A 20,320-nucleotide genomic window follows, 5' to 3' on the forward strand; every position below is an offset into this window, starting at 1 on the left:
CCACAGTGGAGTTCAGCAAGAAGGGAGATCTAGATGCTTCCTTGTATTGCAGTTTTGCCTGTAAGTAGATAAAATAAAAACTAGTTTGTTTGAAATATCAGCAGAGGTTTCCCCAGCAAACATGAAGTTAGTTGCTTCTTTCTCCGAACCTGCATCTGTCACACTGTAAGAGGTATGCTCCTGTTTCACTGGCAGAATTGCATGTGAGGTGAAACTCAGAATTTCCCAGATTCAGCTTAACCTTTATACCAAATTTCAAACTAGTCCTTAACGCCCCCACTCCCTAATCCCCTTCTCTCATCGTAGTCCTACATGTCCTGGTTTTAATTATTTAATGTTTTTTTATTTTTAAAAGAAGGCAGTGAGATAGTATCTTATGAATGTAGAAGTGACGATTATCCCAACAGAGAAACCAGTTGCAAGCTCTTTCGTCAGTTCTTGGATGATGATGATAGAGGAATGGGAAAAGTACATTCTGATTCAGCTGTTTATTCCCACATGTAGTTACTAGTTTCTTAGTGATGTTCGTTTCCTTGACTAAGAATTGCAAAACCAAGAACAACAGTGGTGAAATAGCCAGAATATTTGAAAGCACTTTATTCCAAAGTGGAAATAAAAAGACATGTAGAGAGCTAAATCTTTATGGTTCTTCATGCTGATTGTCTTGATTATCCCCAGGTTTTCAATTTAAAAAAGATAAAAGTGAAATAAACCCACCACAGAAGCAGCTATTCTTTGTGTTTCTTTAAAAGCTACCTTTTGTACATCAAAACATCTCTGTTTCACCTGTTAAATTAAGTCCATATGATGACAACAGAGTCTTATAATGACAACAGAAAACCACCATGTGAAGAGACCTGTAGTATTGATGTCATATGTCTTTTACGGTCTGTAATGTGCCGTTTTGGAAAAAAAGCTCTTAATGTATGTCTTACATGTTAGAAAAAGCATTCTGAAATTTGCCTGAAGTGCAAATATATGGCTACATCTCTTACAGTTATTGTGTACTTTTTCCTAAGTACCTGATAGCAGGAAGGCAGTTTTTACTTGCGGCCTCATGAGATAAGCTGTATTCAAGGAACGTGTCGTTTAAAGGCCAGCTCTGTAGACCCTTAAGAGTGGCAACAGTAACTTATTTTTCTATTGTTTGGGAGCTTTAGGTTTCTCTTTTCTACCTTTCCTCTTCTGTGTAGTTTCCCTGGCAAATTGACTCAGTTTAATAATAAAAACTGGAGAGGGGGGAAACAACTGCTAATGTCAAGGGTAAAATGAACTGCGATATAAAAGATTGGTAATCTGGTCAGTGGTATCTTCTGGAACAATATCCAGTAGTTGACATTAAGAAGCGGTTCACAGAAACTAGGGATTAGATTCCCCAGAGAAGGCTGAACTGCCTTCCTCATCAGTCAGTGGAGGAGAGAGATGCTTCTAAAGAAGGTAGTTTGGATTAGCCAAATAAAGCCCATTTCTCTGTATCAAAGGCGATTAGCAGTGGTGTAAACCAGCAAGATGAGGTGAGTGAAGTACAGCAAGGCTGGAGAGGTAGATCAGGAGGTTTATCTATACTGTATGGAAATGAGTTCTTGGGAACTTGGAAAGACTAACTTATCTTGATAACTAAGGGAAGGAGGTTCTTCCCAACCACACGACAATGGTTGCCTGCTCGTCTTATGGAGCAGCAGCTCTCTGAAATGGCTCTAGATAGATAAAATTAAAAACTGTGAACAAGCCCATATCTGTTACCCTATAGCAAGGTTTACGAAGCTTTTGATAGTATAGGATGAATGCTTATGGTTACCTAGCCTTACTTCAGATGTAACACAGGCAGTGAGGTTCCCTTACCACTTCTGCAGAGGAGTTGTACTCCTTTGCGATGTAAGCATAGCCCAAACTTGTGTAGCCTGTGATTTGAAGTAGAGCACACATTTTAGAAAAACCTGCAGTATTGGTTTGTGGCCAAATTACAAACTTAGTTTTGCTTGCTAAATCTTCCTTACTGCTAACTAGGTGTTGGAGTCAGAATGTTTCCAGCTCCCATTCATTAGATAATGTTATTCCTCTTTTTAGTAACAAGTAAGGGGTTTTATGCACGTTTAGAATCCACAGTGAATGGATCATTAAGTTACTCTTTAAAAAGTTAAAAGCTTTTTAAGATGCTCATCTAAAATAAACTTTCAGACTCCGTTCTGTGGCTGTTGCGGTGTTCGTGTGCTCTGGAGAAGACTCCTTTTTTAATGGGTAAAAATTATGAAGACTTATTTTCTAATTTCTAACTTGCTGTGATAGCCAAAGGCTTAAGAAGACAAGTCAACCACTGCATCAGCTCTTGGAAAGGAAATCAACCAAACATGTCTATCTGGTTTAGCACCAGATTTTGGCAGAGAGACAGCATTTAAACTGATTAATACAAATAATAATGTTTAGATTGTATAGATTGTTTTTTAGGGTGTTCCCAGCTAATGATAGTCATTAATCTATTGGTAAAGTGAGTCTTGAGCTTTCTGTTCTCATCTCTATTTTTGTTTTGTTTACTTGAAGGGATTTTTAATGTGATAATGTCCAGATTGTTTTTGATAGCTTGATGTAATGGCTGATTGAACTGTTCTGTTTCTTCCATTAGCTCTCATCTCCTCATCACTGCCAGTACTACTCTGAGTAGCTACCCTCTTCCACTCCTACATCAGTAGTGTGGGTTGGGGGACAGGAGGGTTAGTGTTCAGGGGGGGTTGGTCATTTTCTGCCAGTTTGCTTTAAATTTTATGCTGTTTGTGTTCATGTTTCTGCCATTAAATCATGACACTGTGGTGTGGGTTTCCTCTGCTATGCTGAAGATACTCAAATTTTATTTACTCTTAATCCTCATCACCTGTCATCTCCCATATTCTGAATGCATTGGTATTGTTGAAATTACACTCTGGTACATAAGAGTTAATGGCAATATCTCTGGGAGGATGTGAGAGCAGTCTGTGATGGAGCTGGGTCTTTAACCCCATAAACTGTGCCGGCTCTTATGCAGCTCTCATTCTCTCAGCAGTGTATTAACACTGCGGCATATAGTATACTAAAGCCTTTCTTCAGTTATGCAGTGTCGGATTAGACTAAGCAAAGGTGATGCTCCCTTCCAGTTGTGAAGTTCCTGGAAGAGTTAGATGTTCATCACTTAAAAGAGTTTTTTCTCAGTGAGTTTCCTGGGCTTACATGGATACACTCTTGCTTTTAACTAGAGAATTGGGCAACATCTTAATCTTGATGATTTAGGGACAGTTAAATCAGGGTAGCTGTTTGGAATAAGAATGTCATTTTATCTATTTATTTCTTAACACTGAGCTGCCATTGTGGTTGCTGAGTTTTAACCAACTCTCCTTTTCTGGTCTCGTGAAATTATTGTAAGTGAAACACCCACCATAATTCTCCTAAATTTTCTGTATCCTGCCCAGTTCTGCACATTTTAATTCATCTCTGAAGCATCTTGTCCTGTCAGGTTGCCATACACTGTTTTGAGTCACTGCTGGCAAGAATGTGAACACCCCCAGTATTGAGTCCTTCCATGGTAGCGCTGCCATCTCACTCTGCTTAGCTTGGCTCCCACTCAGGCACTGCAGTGACCCTGATGGTTTAATTGTGCTGCATTGCAGAATCTGAGCAGTGCTGAAGCTTGCTGGTGTTCATATTTGATTTTTCATGTTGCTGAGCGCCTTGTGCAAGTGTTTGCAATTATTCCAGTGTCAGTGGGGGAGGAAGATAAAAATGGTGCTGAGTAGCTCCAGCAAGGTGATGCTATGTCACCCCCCAAAACAGATCAGCCAGTGTCACTGTGAAGTTTATTACCTAATAGGGAAGGGGTTAACCTGGTGGGGTGGGGGGGTTGGGTGGGGAGTATTACTTTTTGGTGTTAAGTGTCACAGGTTGTACCACAAATACAGTATTTCTCCCCCCCCCTTTTTTTTTTTTTTTTTTTTTTACTTTTTCATTTCACCAAATAAAAATACTATATCTGTTTAGTCTTGATGCTGGTAGGGTAAAGACTGCTCCTACTCGGGAGTATGTTCAGCAATATCCCGCTTATTCTGATGCATTTAAACTGAAAATCTCATTTAGGGTTATCAAAGCAGGGTCAAGTGTTTGACAGCTTTGCAGTAATTACTCCATAGCTATGAAGAATTCACTCAATCTGTTTTCAAGGAACAAATAGGGCTTTCAGTAAAATAACAAAATCCATGGGAAGCTGGTTTTGGTTTTTATTTAAATTAATAACTCATATTTTCATAGTTGCCATTAATGTTTTTATTAAAATCTTATTTTGCCTTGAAAAAATGAGACCTTTATGAGACTTCTCTTTAAAAAAAGGTATGGACCCACCTCTAGGATTTTGTTGTTACTTCCTGTCCATTATGCAGCACAAGAGACATGATTTATTGGGGAGCAGTAGAGAGGAGGTTAAGCGTTCTAGTTGATTATATGTGAGTGTTCACATACAGCTTACCCAGGAAAATACTACAAAGGCAATTTCAGAATTCTTCCCTTTATAGAAAAGGGTCTACATCAAAGTGGTGCAGACTGGTGAGTGACCCAGAAAATCCCAGTAGCTGTAGAAGATCTTGAGTAAAATTTGTTGTGAAGTACTGTCCCTGTATTGTTTAGTCATGCTGAGTGCTTATTATAAGGAAGTGTCAGTTCAAGTAAAAATAGGTTTCCATGAATTAAAACCTGGTTTATAGAGGTAGTTGATACAGAAGAAGGGACACTGACATTGAAGGAAAAAGATAATGATTAAGGGGAGACAGTTTATCACGCAACTTTTGCATTTGCAGGTGTTAAAAATAATCCTTCTTCCTTCTTTGAACTGTTTCTTTGTCCCCCTCTACTTCTGAAAGACTGATGAGAACTGTCTTTTGGAGTTTCTGGGAAGTAAGCTCCAAGAAAAAATGTGAAATATTTATTATCATTGTATTTCATCATTTCTGTAGAAATTAGGTTTTAAAAACCCTTTCCAAACCATGGTTAGCTCTACCTTGATCCTATAAATAGAGCAGCCTGTAGAATTGTTTTGATTGATAAATACAGAAGTAGGGGGAAAAAAATCCATTTTAAGGAAATACCTAAAACATTTTTTTAAGACATTGATTAAATTATTTTTTGATCAAAAGCTCTTGCTTAAAGAGGTGCAAGAAGCAAAGGTTTTTGTGTCTGTCACTTAGCCCAGGTTAGGCTTTGGGTGAGACTAGCAGCTAAGAAATATCCTCACAGATGTCTGTATATGATGCTGGGGGATGAAACAGGAGCAAACCTTGGCCCTGTGGCCTTTCAAGCAGGACAGTGATTCTCCAGTGAAGCAGTTCAGCAGGCCAGAGTCAACATCAGTATTTTCTCTGACCAATGCACTGTATTTTATCCTCTGGCTTCTAATGAGCTACTGTTTCATGTAATTTTGTAAACCTTCAAGGAACCACTAAGCATATGCTTGTGGGAACCACTGTGCAAGCTGGGAGGGCCAGAGGTTTCAAGTCCTGCTGCTGGTCAGCTCAGCTGTTAAATATAGCTAATGTTTGCACACAGGTTGTTGGTGTGGTTTAGGATTTACATAGGATGAACAGTAATTTGCGTTTAAAACATTTTATTAGACTAGCTTTTTGCAAGTAGTTGAAATAAAACAGGAATTTGGGATATGTATTACAAGATACCAGAGCACCAACTGAAGAATGAAGATAGTGGTAGCAACGTTTTGAGGTTTTCTGAATTTTCACTGCCACATTCCCCTCTGTTTGCCAGCCTTTCCAGAAGCAGAAGGGGTTGCAGGGAAATGTTTTGCATCCATGGTATCATGTTTCATTATTAACAACCTCAGAAACTAAAAAGTCATGTCAGACCTCATCACAGTTTATTGTGGTATTACAGAATTTGAGTCATAGTTCAGTTTTGCTTTTCTTACTTTCTGTTTTGTGAGCTTTAAAGATGTTCTCAAAGTGCATTTTCAATTTTTTCTAGAGTTTAAACCACATTAAAAACTTACAGGGCTTAGAACATTTCCCTTCTTCATGTAAATGCTGCTGTCCTCTTCTGTAAACAGATTGTTTAATCGGGGCTTACCTTGGAGAACCATCATGAATCAAATTGGTAACTCCTTTGTGTGTGCTGAATGCTGTTAGGTATGAGCTGCTGGGTAAGAGTTCTCCAAAAGCCATATTACCTTTGCCACAAACTTTGTAAACTTCATTATTAAATTGTTTTGACCCTCAAAAGCAGTGGTTTCGGTTGGTTGTTAAAATGAAAACAAGAATATGCATTTTTAATATAGATGCATATATTTACTTCATGTGTATATGTATAATAGAGGCTCTGTGTATATACATGTGTGTGTATATACCTGTGTATATATATACACCTGTGTGTGTGCTTGTGTGTATATATAGGAACACCTGTACAGTCAATAGTAAAATGCTACGTAAATTCAGGACATGAATTTTTAATTGGGACAGAAGACCTAAACCCATAGCAGAGGTGTGAAATAGAGAGGGCTGAGATCAAAAGGACCCTAAGTCAAAAAGAGTGATGGAATGATACTGATAATGCAGAGTATGCACATCACTTGGGTGTAGCAGAGTTGTTGGAGAACAAGGCAGAAATGCAAGTATGGATTAATAATATATCTAAACGTAATCAGAGTGCAGAGAAAGAAGGGTAAAAGGTTGAGCTCTGATCTTTTCCAGAAGACTGGTAAATGGAAATTACGATGGTGGAGATTCATTAAAGAAACTTCTCCATTTAATTATTTTTCTCTTTACGTATTCATACAGCATCAAAAACTGCAGAAAGATCAAGGAAGTAGATAAATTGTACATTTTGGCACACAAACTAACTTTAAAATAATATAGAATATAGCAGTCCCTGGTTACCATCTGGTGTTTGAGCTGAGGTAGACATTGCTTCAGGCAACACCATGTGCACATGCCATATGCATGTGTGTATGTATTTTATACACGTGACATTGTAGGAAGACATATTTTGTGTTGTTGAAAATAAAATGTGGGTGCTGGTGCTTTTGGATTCCTCTAGAGGATATGGGAGTTCTGGTGGTTTTGCTGTTCCCTCTGTGATGGGTGCTGCTGGTGATGCTTCTGAAGGTAAAGTAGGTGAAGATTTTAGGGTTTCTCCCTCATTACTGTTACTGACACAGTTTCACATTACAGACTTGCATGAGGCCAGATTACCTAAAATATCCTTGGGGTGCCCAAATATACCGTGGTATTTTTGTGGCGTGCAGGCTGATTGTGGTTAGTACCCATGGTGTGAGGAGCCTGTCGAAGCTCTCCTCAAGCACCAAGTCCCCTTTAGTTACATCGCCATACTTAGAAAAAGTGAGGTCATTGGGGCATCCCGAATTCACAGATGCTATTGACACGGACTTTCCACCTTCCGCAGCAACTGCTTTCGTTCTCTGCTGGCCTGTAGCCCTTTGTGGAAGAGGCAGCTCGTAACGAAGGGTCAGTGAGAGTTGTTAGCGTGTTTGGGGCCGGTGTCCGTCAGGCGAGGCGGGCCGGCGGCGGGGCGCCGCCGCCTGCAGAGGGCTCTGTGACACCGCGTATTCCCCAGCCAAGTGCAGTCGGCGGCGGGGGAAGGGAGCGCGAGGATAATGCTTCCAACAGTCTGGTCTTAGTCTGGTAAACAGACTAGGAATTGTGGGCTAAGTCCTTTTCCTCAGGCTTTGCACCAAGACTGAGATCAGATGACTCAGTGCGGACTCATTATTTTAATAGCCTACAGCTAGTTCACATAGCAGCGGGAGTCCACAAAAAAGGCATTTAATTGTTGAAACTCAAACTGGTACATTGTAACTGCAGATTATAGTATTCAGATTTAAGTGATTCAAGTAATTTATAAAGCTTTTGCACAAGCAAACTGAAAGTTAAAAATACTGATATTGTAATAAAAAGTAAATAAAACATACTTTTGTGCATTAAGACCCAATTAAAGAGCATGATTTCATTTAACAAACTTAAAACAGGCAGGTGATATTTGCCAACATTACTACAGCTGTGTTTTACATTAGGAAATTAATTAAAATAGTCATTTATACTTTTTTCCACTTGCAAGTCTTGAGCCTTTCTGTATTACACCATCTATTTTCTCTTCAGTCATTGTGTTACAGTGCATTTGTAATCTCACTTAGCAGGCTGCATCACAACTTTGGGTTTGGGGTTTTTTATTCCTTACCTAATGAAAAACCGGCTTTCTGCAATAATGCCAGTGAAGCAGATCAAACAGTGCTGAAGGAACTTCCCTGCTGTCTGCCTGAGAGGCAGCGCATTGTTAGTTATTCAGATGTCAGTCCTTTTCTTCCGCATCCTAGCAGGGTTTCACTGGTTTCATCAGATTGCTCCGAGCTGGAGGTGGGAGGGTGGCTGCCGGCGAGGGCCGTGAGGGAATGGTTTCGGTTAGACTGAGCGAAACTGGAGGATTTACTGCTCTCACATACGTGCTGCCTCGGTCTAGTACAGTAGCGCACCCTGAGATTAACGGGGGCAAAAATTCAAAATGCAAATCAGTGTTCTGTTTTTATACCTCACAGATGAATAATGGGGCCTTGGGAGTTATTCTTGAGTCTTAGGTATTTCCCCTCCTCCCCTTCCCAAACTACTAATACAGTGATTATATAATGAACTGCAAACTTCGTCAGTCATTTGTTCCTCCAGGCAAATCAGCTTAAAGTGCAGAAAGGTACATTTTTAAAAGAGCATGTCATTACCGAAACAAGAGTTGATTCTTTCTGTATGAAAGAGCAAAAACACTTTCTGGTTATCGTTGTCCTTTTCCACTTTCCCTTGCCTATCTTCACCTGAACTTTCTTGCCTTTAGGAGGAATCTTTTGTATCAGCTATTTTCTGGGCATGTGACTTGTTGCAGCAGGGAATGAAGGATTGGGAATGTTCAGTTTGCCATTTTAGTGGGGCTGGGTTGTTTGTAAGTTGCTATCATCCTTCCAAACAACTTGTGATGCCTGAAAATTTGGTTTATTAAGACCAGACATTTCACATTCCTAATGCTAAGATTGCTGCAATTTTCCATTATAAGCTTTACCCCACCCAGTCCTCTGAATACAGATTTATAATTCAGTTTTTAAAAACGCTTCTTCATCTAAATCTTCACTTAGATCTGAAGCTTGGGAAAGCATCATTTCAGTTGAATGCTCTTTCTCAATGGGAGGATCATTTCTTGTATCAGTGCTCTCTGAAACAGATTTACTCTTTCTTTAAAAATCAAACAGTAAATGCATTGCAAGGGACATTGGTGTCTCTATTCAAAAGAAAAACAGCATCTATAAGTTTTAGGAATTAATGTATTATGCAGGCTGTTACCATTTTCTTTTTACTATCTTTTTACTGAACAAGTATACTGGATTGTTCACTGTACTGATGCTGCTGGAGGAGCCACTGCAGGCAGTACATGATACATTTTTGAAAGACTGAAAAATGTATTTGTTTATGTGTTTGACTAGCTTATTTATGCAGATTGATGTTAGACTTCCTTATAGCTAGTATCAGTGTTTGGTGATAATATCTATTTTTAAATTCTTGCTTGATGAAACTGTCTTTGGGTGTTGACTTGAATTCTCTGAAGAACTTGGTATGAAATGACACAAGAATACCCGGACTTAAATGGAACGTTACAGGAATAAAATATATGACATTTCAGCTCCCTGCTTCTTAAAGCTGAAAGTCCTTGAGGCATCAATAAAACCAAACCAAGTCCAACAGTAAAACTGCGTGTCATGCGTACATAGATATATTTCTGTGTAAGGCTGACTTTGAGAAATTGTTTTTTGCATAAATAGTTGTAATAAGCTCTTCAAGAAGGAAAGAGGGTGGACCAGTAATGGAAAAAAATACGATATTTTAGGCTAAGCACATATGAAAGTAAAACATCCTACTGGAACTAGGCAGTTTGACAATACTGGAGCCTGTGCGGGGAGCCAGAGCAGGGCTGGTACACTACTTAGTCTCACACAGGAACTATTTTGAGATTCAAGTCAAACCTAGGAGATACAGACCCCTTATTTTTATTCTATGAGCAGCTTAATTCCATCTTCTCCAAGGAGATTGGAAATTTATTTAAGTTCACAGTTGCTACAAATAAAAAGGCAAATATAATTTAACTCTTACCACACTTTCCTCCCACTAAAATAAAAGATAAATTTTTACTTTGCCTTCAATAATTTTGCACTTCATTCCTGTGGAATCATAGAGTAGTCTAATAAGTCATATAATGAGAAATAAGAATATTTAAAGTATTTCAGTTGAATAACTGTGATAGGTTAAGTTAGAGTATTTCTAAAAAGATACTATCGGTACACTTTCATGTGAGACCCTCTTTACTCATTATAGTAATTTCATACTAAGAGTAATTTGGGTGTTTGTATATGTGATGCAAATTCAAAAACTGTCACTGTGCACTTTTAGAATCATGTTTTAAAAAGACTTTAAAAGTACAAATACTCCTTTGTATTTCATGTTACTGATGTCTGCTAAAATTCTCATTTTGGTCTCTACCATTTTATGGCTGTGTGACATTGCAATATTCCTGTAGGATATGAACTGAAATGTAAGGATTCATTAAGTTATCTTCAAGAATTAATTAAGCAATAACCCATAAAGTATCTGTTGTTAGCAGCAGGCGATGACTGGTGTGTTTGCTAATGGCTGTACGTGAAGCCACGGCTGATGCGTGTCTTAATAAGCCCATTAGTAAATGCAGGGAGGATGATGTCTGAGCTGAGGATTGCTCCGTTGTGCTAAAGGGTTTGCTGCAGCGTTTGAAAATCTAGTCTGCAAGTGTGTGTTTGACACCATCTGAGTACTTCTTTTTCATGCCAGTAGCAAAACTCTGAAATTAATTAATGAGAAGGAAGCTGATGTGGCAGAGCACAGCACATTGAGCACTTTGGTTGGATGTGCTTGAGAAGCTTATCACAGCTTCTTAAACTCTTACTTATTTGTTACAGAGGTGACAGCATCATGCCAAACAGTGGTTGCCTTCTTGCTAATTGCTTACTTCAGGTTTGTCTTTTGCTTAACTCTTGCCTCTCACTCCATGGAAGTTACATGAAGTTGCAGATAAGTTGTAGCTCCTTTCTGAAACTCACTCATTTACTTCAAAATAGGGTAGAAAAAACTGGGGAAGGAGTGGGAGGGAAAAGGAAGAGAACTAGCAGTAGGTTTCTAATGCTTTGGAAATGAATGTTGCTCTCCAGTTGATTTGGGTGAGCTCAAATTTTATTCTTTTTAAATGCAGAAATGTCATTTGTTTATTTTAACAATGATAGAAAGATGATGTGGGCTTCTCCCTGAGTCCCAGTTGTGAGTCTAGGGGATAAGTAATGACTTTTCATTCTGAGTGAAAGATCTAAAATAAGAGTGCATCTGTCCTGATCGCATAATTGGTCTGATGTTGTCTATCCAATGTGCATGTTTTCTGTCAATTTAAAAAAAAATATAAAATGCAGTCCTGGATTTTTGCATTTGCTTCATGGCCTACACAAATTGAAGAAAGAAAAGGCCAAATTACTTTGTTGTTTAAACAGACAAAAACCTAAAAACCAAAAAAAATTCCTTCTTTGGAAGATTCAGAACAGAGCATTCATTTCTAGGTAAACAGCTAATTTTATGGTGGGGAGAACATACAACACTGATCTAATTGTTCTTTATTTTTTTAATTGTAAATTAAAGATTACAGTTAAATTGTAAAGCTTACAGTTGGTGGAAAGTAGGTTTAGTAAAATAAATGTAGGCATGGTGCTAACAGAACGAAGGGTCTGGAGTGGAACACAGAACAAAAAAAAACTCTCAAAGAGAAAATTTAAAATAAATGTATTAAATATGTATAGATATATAATCTATTAAATAAATATGAAATGGGAAGGTAGGTGTTATATCCAGTGTTTGTGATTTATTACAAAGAAGTGTAATTCACACTGATGTTTTTGTCTGTATATTCGTGAGATCAAGAGGGACAGTGAATTACTTTCTAGTACTTTTAATACTGCTTGTATTGATCAACAGTGAATGAACACACATGTTCCACTGCAGGCAAATGTATTGTTTGGTATGGTTAGGCAATTGCTGCTTTGTTTTTATTCTGTTTGAGTATTAATAGATTGTTTGGCATATCATCATCCTTTAGCTGCACTTACATATGTTTAAATATGAAATTACTCAGTCTTCTGAATCAATTTTCTATGCTAAAAGCGCAAAATATCTACTTGGTGGCTATTTTATTGTGCTTCACTGTATCTTGTAAGAATGTGTGAAGAGCAGACAATTGAAGTAAATCCACTGAACTCTTGCTCATATTGAACAGCTTTGCTAAGGCTGCAGCCTTGAGTCTACTGTCAGCAATATGAGTGCAACTGCATGTTGTGTTCTAGTCTTTTTCAGCGATGAGGCAGAAATTCAATGTGAAGTCTGCTTTAAACTATTTTAAGGTACATGTGCTTTCTAATAATCTCCACTACATCTGTCAAAGAAGCACATATTCAGAAAAGTGGGTATTACACTATAGCTGATTTTGTGGTGATACTTTTACATCTTGAGAAAACAGGTTGAATAATGGAAATGAAACAACTGTACCAGCAATGAATTATCCCAAAGACAACTAATAAAAAGAAATCTGATTCCGTCCTGTCTCTCCAAGATACTCATCAGTTTGTCATAAGTATTCCTTATTTAGGACATAGGGAAAGCTTTCAATAGATGAGTCTGAGTACAACTGGCACTGAGAGTGAACACTGAATTTCTTTGTGAGACCTGATTTCAGATGAGTTTCCATGTTAAAGGCCAGCTTAGATGAGTGGTGTTTCTGCAGTGAATATTGGGCTGGAAGAATTCTTTCCAGAAGCTTAAAAATGCTCTTTACTGGTTTGTTTTATCTGATTAGTGCATGTTGTGAAATGTGATACAGGTTCAGGGAAATAATTGAGAGGGGATTATTCTTCTGTGCTGTTTCTTTCACATTTTTAAGGCTTTTTGTGAAATCAGGAAAAAGGCAGCAAAAGGGAGTTTTGTATAAATCGTAGGTTTTAGCATTATGCAAATACTCTGTAGTCTAAGTAGCGTGGGCATGTGTGTGATTATGGATGCATCCTGATGCGGCTTATTCACACTGACATTGCTTCTTGGGGTTTTGTTAAAATTGTAATGGAAGATCTCTAAAGAAAAAATGCTTGATAGCTTCTGTGAGGCAAGATTGGTTTGTACAGAACTGCAGAATACTTCTGTTTCCCCCACACCACAAAGAAAGGAATGTGAAAGTGCTCAAGGGTGCTCATCAAATAATTTGAGTTAATGGATGGTATGAAACTTGCTTGTGTATTTCTTCCCTCATTATCACGTAAAGTGTGTGGCAAGGCATTATTAGGGACATGGATTGGCTTTGCTTTGGCCCAGTTTTTTGAACTTCAACTGAGAAAAGCCTTTCATCCTTCTCAGGGGACAAGAAAGCCTGCTGCTGAACTCCTACCATTTAGATTTCACCAGATTTCTCCTGAATCCAATAACAGTTCAACATAACAGTTGTCTTCTCTTCCCAGTGTTAGCTGAACCAAACCGCGTTGCTTTGTCCTTGCTTGCAGAAGCAGCAAAAAGTGTGGAGGACAATTCCTGAGGAGTTCACTAGTGCATGTCAGGGTCCACAGAGTCCTACCATACTGAAATGAGGTCCTGCTTTGAGAAGGGGGTCTTCTTGAGTCCCTCTTCAAAGTAGAGGTGGTCTGAAGTTTTAAAATACTGCACAACTAGATGTGCTTTTCATCATAGCCTGCTTGGTGGCTTTTTCCCTGAACACTGATAATGCGATGAGGAAGATGGGGAGCTAAAATTGCTATCTGTCCCTGCCTCCTTATTTCTCTTGGTGCAGCACTGACAAAGAATTGTACAAACACCTTGAGACAGAAGTGGGAAAAGCAGATATAACCAGCACCTTGTTCTGATAGGTGTAAACAGTAACAGAGGAATTAATGTGTGGCTTTCATCTATGTATGCGATTAAGTATGTAGGATGTAGTTAAGGTAGTGTGTGTCCAATCTGTCAAGTAAATTCCACCACTTTTGATCTAAATATTATACAGCCAGAAGGTGACACAGCGTGGGAGCTGCAAGCTGCACAGATGCCACACACTATGGATTTATTCTTCTCTTTCCAGTCAGTCTTGAAGTTGACCATGTGTTGGGTTAAGGAGCAGTCTGCTGCAATATGAGTGGTGGAAGCTGAGCAGCATTTCTCATATTTTATTGAAGGTGATGGGCTTTTCCCAGTACAGATTAGCCAAATGAGGCAAACATGAATGTGAGCTAAATGTTACTATGAACGTTCTTCCATCATTATCTGTGTGATAATGAGAGAAGGTCAGAACTAATTCTGTTCTCCCATTGTGGCCAGTGATGAGACACAGAACAGGGTATATGTGTTACTGTCAGGTAGCATAGTTGGTTTTTTTGAGCATATGTGCAACCAGACAGTGCTGTGGAGCAGTCCTGGGCTTGAGCATCTCTGTAGTGCAATCTGCTTCTTTTGCAATCATAGAATAATCCCCCTTCTCTCTCGTGTGTGTATGCAGTAACTGGAGAATGACAAACTTGTGATTTGCACTGTCTCCTCTGTTGGTCTATGTTTTAGAGTAGATTGTGAAGAAACCAAATGTAGGAGGTTAATACTGAGATCCAGCAGGGTAGCTGCAATGCACCTTCTTCACTTTCAGTATGAATGCCTGTGGACATAGAAATAGATCTGGTCCAAGCAGGGCTAACTTCTTGCATCAGCAAGCTGTAACAACGAGGAGAAAAGAGGAAAGGGCACTTCATACCCCGAAGGCCATTATTAGCAAGATACATTCCAAGTAGCAACCTGTTTTGGTTTTATTCTGTTTTCTCTCAAGTGAGAGCTCAAGTAAAATCTTTATTTGCAACTCACTTTTGTAACTACCATCACCCTCAATCTGGATGTGTGAGCCCAGAACTCTTAAATTGTCTTTAGGATTCTGTGTAGTTAGAGTTTTATGATAAACTAACTCTGACATCCTTATGTGAGTCACACTGGGGCATGATCCTGAAACAATCAGTGCATGCTAACAGCAAATAGGAGATTTCTATGAGATTGTATTCTGCTTCTGTTCATTCTCTATCCCAGAGTTTTTGGGGGTGACAAGACTTACAAATACTGCAAAGGTTTGGTTTGTAAAAGGCTTTTTTTTTTGTTTGAACAACAACTGTGCTTTTTTGTGACTTTTTATGTTGGTAACAGCTAACGCTGTTTGTATTATATTGCCACCTATATGGAAGGTTGTGCAACACTTTCCATTATAAGAGTGTTTCAGTTGCTTATTATGTTGCCAACATTCATCTGTTTGGGCAGAAATTTTCCATGCTGGGTGTCTCCTTCAGGCTGAATTTCTTGGGAAAGTTTCAATAAAAATACTTGAACCATTCCAGGGAATGAGAGGAGGGGGAAATACTGTATTTTGCTTGTGTTTATTAAAGTTGCAGCAAGCACTTGGTTCAGAAATCAATGCACCTACCTGTTTTGCAGCAGGGAGTTGAATTATTAGGAAGGTGAAAGGGCAAGGAAAGGAAAAATGGGGGAAGAAGCGATTTCTTTCCAAGGAATGGGCTCCTCCCAGATGTTATGAACCATCTACAAGAAAGCACCCAAACTCTATAACTTTCAAAACAGAGTCAGTGAATGGCTGGAACTGAATGATTTTCCTTGTTTCACTGCACCTATGTGGTATATTGGATTTGGAGAGAGAGGTTTATGAGGTGTAAACACAATCCTATGCAGCAGGGAAGATGAGTAAAATCTGCGTTGTGATGGAACTGGAGGGATGGGGTTATGTAGTTAAGAGCTGAGAACAGCAGAGGTAGATATGCTCAGCAAGGAGGTGCATCTGAAGGTGGTAAGAGACATTATAAGTAGGAAGGGTGGGATTTACCAAAGTGGTCTTAGAGCAGCCTTTGTTGGTTATAGTTCATACTCTGTTTCCCACATATCTTGTGGATTTAAACGAGGCAGGGAAAACTGTGTGCAACTGTGTAATTTAGAGACCAGTGTTCTGTGTTAATTCCAGCGTAGTTCATTTCTGAGCACTTGATGTTGCAACCATAATGTACTTTCAACATGAAAATTAAAGCTTTTGTTGTAAATGTCATTCTATATCAATCATTAAAATGCTTGTATTGTGAGCTTTGAAGATCACCACCATGGTTAGGTACAAGTATAATACTGCATTTCAGTTTAAATAATGAAAAATGTTTTATTTTTATCCACTTATCTTTTTCAAAAACATAACACTGCTAATGCTGCAGCAAAAACATATGGGACTGTTTGGCTCTGGAAAGGTTAATTCCATATTTGAGATATCAAGCACTTGAACTTCGCAACAGATTCTGCCTTCCATCTCTCTCAGGTTCACAGTGTAGACAACAAATGACATTTTGGAATATAGCCAACATGCTCAGCCCAAATGGGAACAAGTTCACAGGACAGGGAGAAGTTTCAGCTATAACTTCAAATTTTCCTGATTTTTATGGACTTCAGCCAGACTGGTTATACCTCAATATTATTTTAACATTGTTATTTGTGGCTGAGTTTATTAAATAGCAGTGTTCATGCTGCTGCTTTTAATATCTCACAGTTGAGGTTATCTTCCAACTTTTCAAGGGTTTGTAATGTTGCCATAACATTTTCTTAAGGAATAAGGCTTCCCATCCAGAAGCAAGCATACATCATGGTACAAATTCCAAAAACAGTGAATTAGATGTTTCCTAGTTAGAGAAAAGCAAATGTGTACTGATTGCCCATTTTACTGAGATCCTTTTACTTCTTTTTTTCTTTAACGAAATTTAGACTTTGGGGACCCATTTGTCAGCAATATCTGCACCCTTGTTTGGAGAAATTTAAAACTGACCTGTTACTATAGATATCTGCTTTTTAAATATTAACTTCATAAAAATGTCATCTCTGGGTTTGACATGATGTATTGGCTCTGTTCAGCGAAGATAAGCTGTCATGTCATATACCTGTTTATTAATGTCTGCGGATTGTGTGCTGATGTTACGTATCATGGCAAAAGGTTCCCTTATTAATGCCTTTGTGGCATAGATAGGCAGGATACATCTTTATTGCTCTGATGGTACTTTAAAATTTTATGCCACAGTGTTTTGAAGCTGTGTTTAAGTAGACAAATCTCTTGAAAAAGAGACTTTTTTTTATATCTAGGCAGGTTTTTTCTTTCATATTTGGCACAAATTTCTAAAATCTCCCTTTTATTTTTTTGTTTGTTTGGGTTTTTTTTTCCTTTCTCTTTTCCCATTCCTCGTGCACCCCTTACTGTTCCACAAGAGCTGGTTTTCCTCAGATTTATCCATAAGTGCAGTCAGGTTTGGACTCAAAGCCAGCTTCCATCCAAACTGCTCATATGTTGCTAGCAGTCACAAAGTGCTGAGTTTCTGTGGAGTCTAAATTACTATAGTGGTTCATATCAATTTAAATTGCTGGTGAGAGAATAACTGGACAATCCTACAGCGCCATGTTACAGGTGCTGTGGCAGGTATTATGTGTTGTTGCAAGACCCTGTGTGACCTGGTGGCCATGTTCAGAGCAGTTGTTTTGGTACTGTGGTCTGCAGAATCAGTTTGTCCAGCCAGCCTGTGGCCTTCTCTTTCATACAATGTCAGGATATAAAATGTGAACCAGATGATTGGTGTGGTATTATTCCCTCTGCTTCCATCTCTCAGGTTCTGCTGCTCTTCATTAGGAGCTAAAGGTGGATCTTCCAGTCCTCTGCTGGATTCTTGGCATACATGAGGGCTGCTTCCATGTCTTATATGATGAGAAACATTAAGTCACATTGGTCACACAGCACATGCAGTTGTTGCATGGCAAGAAATTTGGTAGTGATGGGTTATCCATGGCTAGCAGCTAAGTAGCCACATAGCCACTTGCTCACTCACCCCCACAAGCCCCAGCCCCAGTGAAAATTCTGTTTCCTTACTGATTTGGAAATGCGAGTTTCTAGGTGACAGCTGTCTCCAAGGCAAGTGCAGTGTACTAGCTGCACCATGTCTCTGAATGCATGATTTGCTAAGGTTGCAAAAGCCGATCATGTAAAGATTGTGTCTTGGCTAAAATGTGGTTTGCCCTGTGTAACGTGGTCAGATGGATGTCTGGGTATAACTTAACTTTTTATTCTGTATTGCATGCTAGCAAATATTGGTTTATTTGCTGACAGGTATAATTTGTACTTTAGCATGAAGGACAGAGGACTGTGTGGACAAGGTGGTCTGCCTTAGTCTGTCTTCCTAGGAATCCTTCAAAATGGATCCTTATGCAGTGGAGGAGGAAGACAAAGGATTAAAATACTGCTCAGTATCCCACAGAGATGAACCCTGTGTTGCTTTAGGCCTTCGGCAACATGTACCAAAGCTCCACAGAGAAATCTCATTTGATTTTCACAAGTTGTGAACTCTGGCTTGAGGAGTTGCAGTTCAATCGGACATCTTCTATGTGAAGCAACATTGTCTAAAACCTGTAGAAAAAGAATGTGTTTATCCTAAATTGGAAATTATATATCTACACAGTGTAATTCATGCTATCCCTTTGGCCTTTAGATTCAGTTCTTTTGCCCCTAACATTTTTCTCTCAGCTACTTTTTCACAAAAGGATTGAATGTAGTTATTGTAAAATATTGAGTATAGGTATTATAATATTGTCTGCAATGCTGATCTCTTGTTGGGGTTTTGAAAAAACCTGTGTGTTTGCACATGGTACAAGTGTCTAATGTAAGTTCTATTGAAATCTGAAGAAAATGGCCCAGACCTTGAACACAGAAATAAAGCTGTTAATGAAGAAGTCTGTATTCTTGAAATCTGTGTGTTGCAGAAGAACTTGTGTCTGAGTCTTTAGCTCTTTAGCTGTTTGGTCACAGAGGGTGAAAAATACTTCACCTACACCTTGCTTGTGGACAGTGTTTCAAGCCTCTCATCCTCATTATTGCCCTTATTCTAGATTTATGACTGATGCAGCTCGACGTGAGCAGGAGTCTTTGAAGAAAAAGATTCAGCCGAAACTCTCTTTGACTTTGTCAAGCACAGTGTCCCGTGGGAATGTATCTACTCCACCTCGCCACAGCAGTGGAAGCCTTACTCCTCCAGTCACCCCTCCAATTACTCCCTCCTCTTCATTTCGCAGTAGTACTCCCACAGGTAAGCACCTACTATTTGGTTTATCCCAAATAAGCTAGCAATTTTGCTACATGGCATTTGGAGAAAAATGACATACTGAAACTCTGGGAAGAAAACCGCTAAAATTAAAACAGAATAGCTTTGGGCTCTTTCGTTTGCATTTGGTTTGCAATCTCTAAAATGTGTCTTTTCTTTGCTAAAGCAGAGAAGGACACTAACTTTACTGAAATTATTACACAAAAAAACTAACCTCACCAGAAACACCAAATGTTTCAGAAGACCTCTGATGACTCAGTGGGAGAGCTATGCATCTGGTATATAGTGCCTGTTTAAGGTACAAGTTTTTTATGCTACTTGGAGAAACTGAAAATTGGTCGCTGTGCTGAACCAGATTATTGGCCCAAGTCAGTCTGGTTTACATTAGGTAGAGATCTTGTCAGATAATTTTGATACACTTCAGATTAAACACCAATTATTTCCTTCTAAAAGCTGTGTATTGAATACATCTGTTCTATTCTGTAATAAGTAGGCTCAATATATTCTTCTTCATAGGAAATCACACGAGCATCCCTGCCTTGATAAAAGGTTATGCCATGTGTTTTCATAGAAGTGATTTAATGTTTTAGTATCAGTGATTAAATGGAAAAGTTGTAGCATAACACTCTTTCTGGAAGTTCTGAAATTAATTGGTTGTTCATTATGTCCCTGGATATCAAAAAGGGGAGCATGTTGAGAATAGCTTAATGATAGAGTCCTAATGTAATTCAGAAAATTTTAATAGATTTTCTTAATTATCTCCTATTTGAAACAATCTGATGTGTTTCCTTGACATCCTACAGATGCCAAGAAATTTCTGCTTTCTTCTGTTTTGCTTTTGCATAGCTCTTCCTGAGAAGGCTAATTCATGATGTGGTCAGGTAGCATAACTGCACATCTGTCAGGAACACTGGTTAGCGATGTACTATTTGAAACATGTTCCATCAAATGCTAAAGAAAAAAAGGCAACATCTGTCTACTGAAATACATTTTATTTTAAATATATTTTTCAAACCTTTTAAGTTACTCAATGTTGTTTTACCTCTAGATAAGAGACTT

The 20,320-nt window shown here is 38.6% G+C and overlaps 1 protein-coding gene across 2 annotated transcripts in view; it reads left to right on the forward strand.

The window, feature by feature from the left end:
- JAZF1 (JAZF zinc finger 1) overlaps positions 1-20,320 on the forward strand; it is a 188,682-nt gene that overhangs the window by 139,119 nt on the left and 29,243 nt on the right. For both annotated transcript variants that reach the window (XM_034069756.1, XM_031045006.2), the window contains exon 3: positions 19,050-19,246. In XM_034069756.1, coding sequence (XP_033925647.1) covers positions 19,050-19,246 — 197 coding nt within the window. The remainder of the gene's footprint in view (positions 1-19,049; positions 19,247-20,320) is intronic.

The sequence above is a fragment of the Melopsittacus undulatus genome, chromosome 1 (assembly GCF_012275295.1).
Source record: "Melopsittacus undulatus isolate bMelUnd1 chromosome 1, bMelUnd1.mat.Z, whole genome shotgun sequence".
Lineage (NCBI taxonomy): Eukaryota > Metazoa > Chordata > Aves > Psittaciformes > Psittaculidae > Melopsittacus > Melopsittacus undulatus.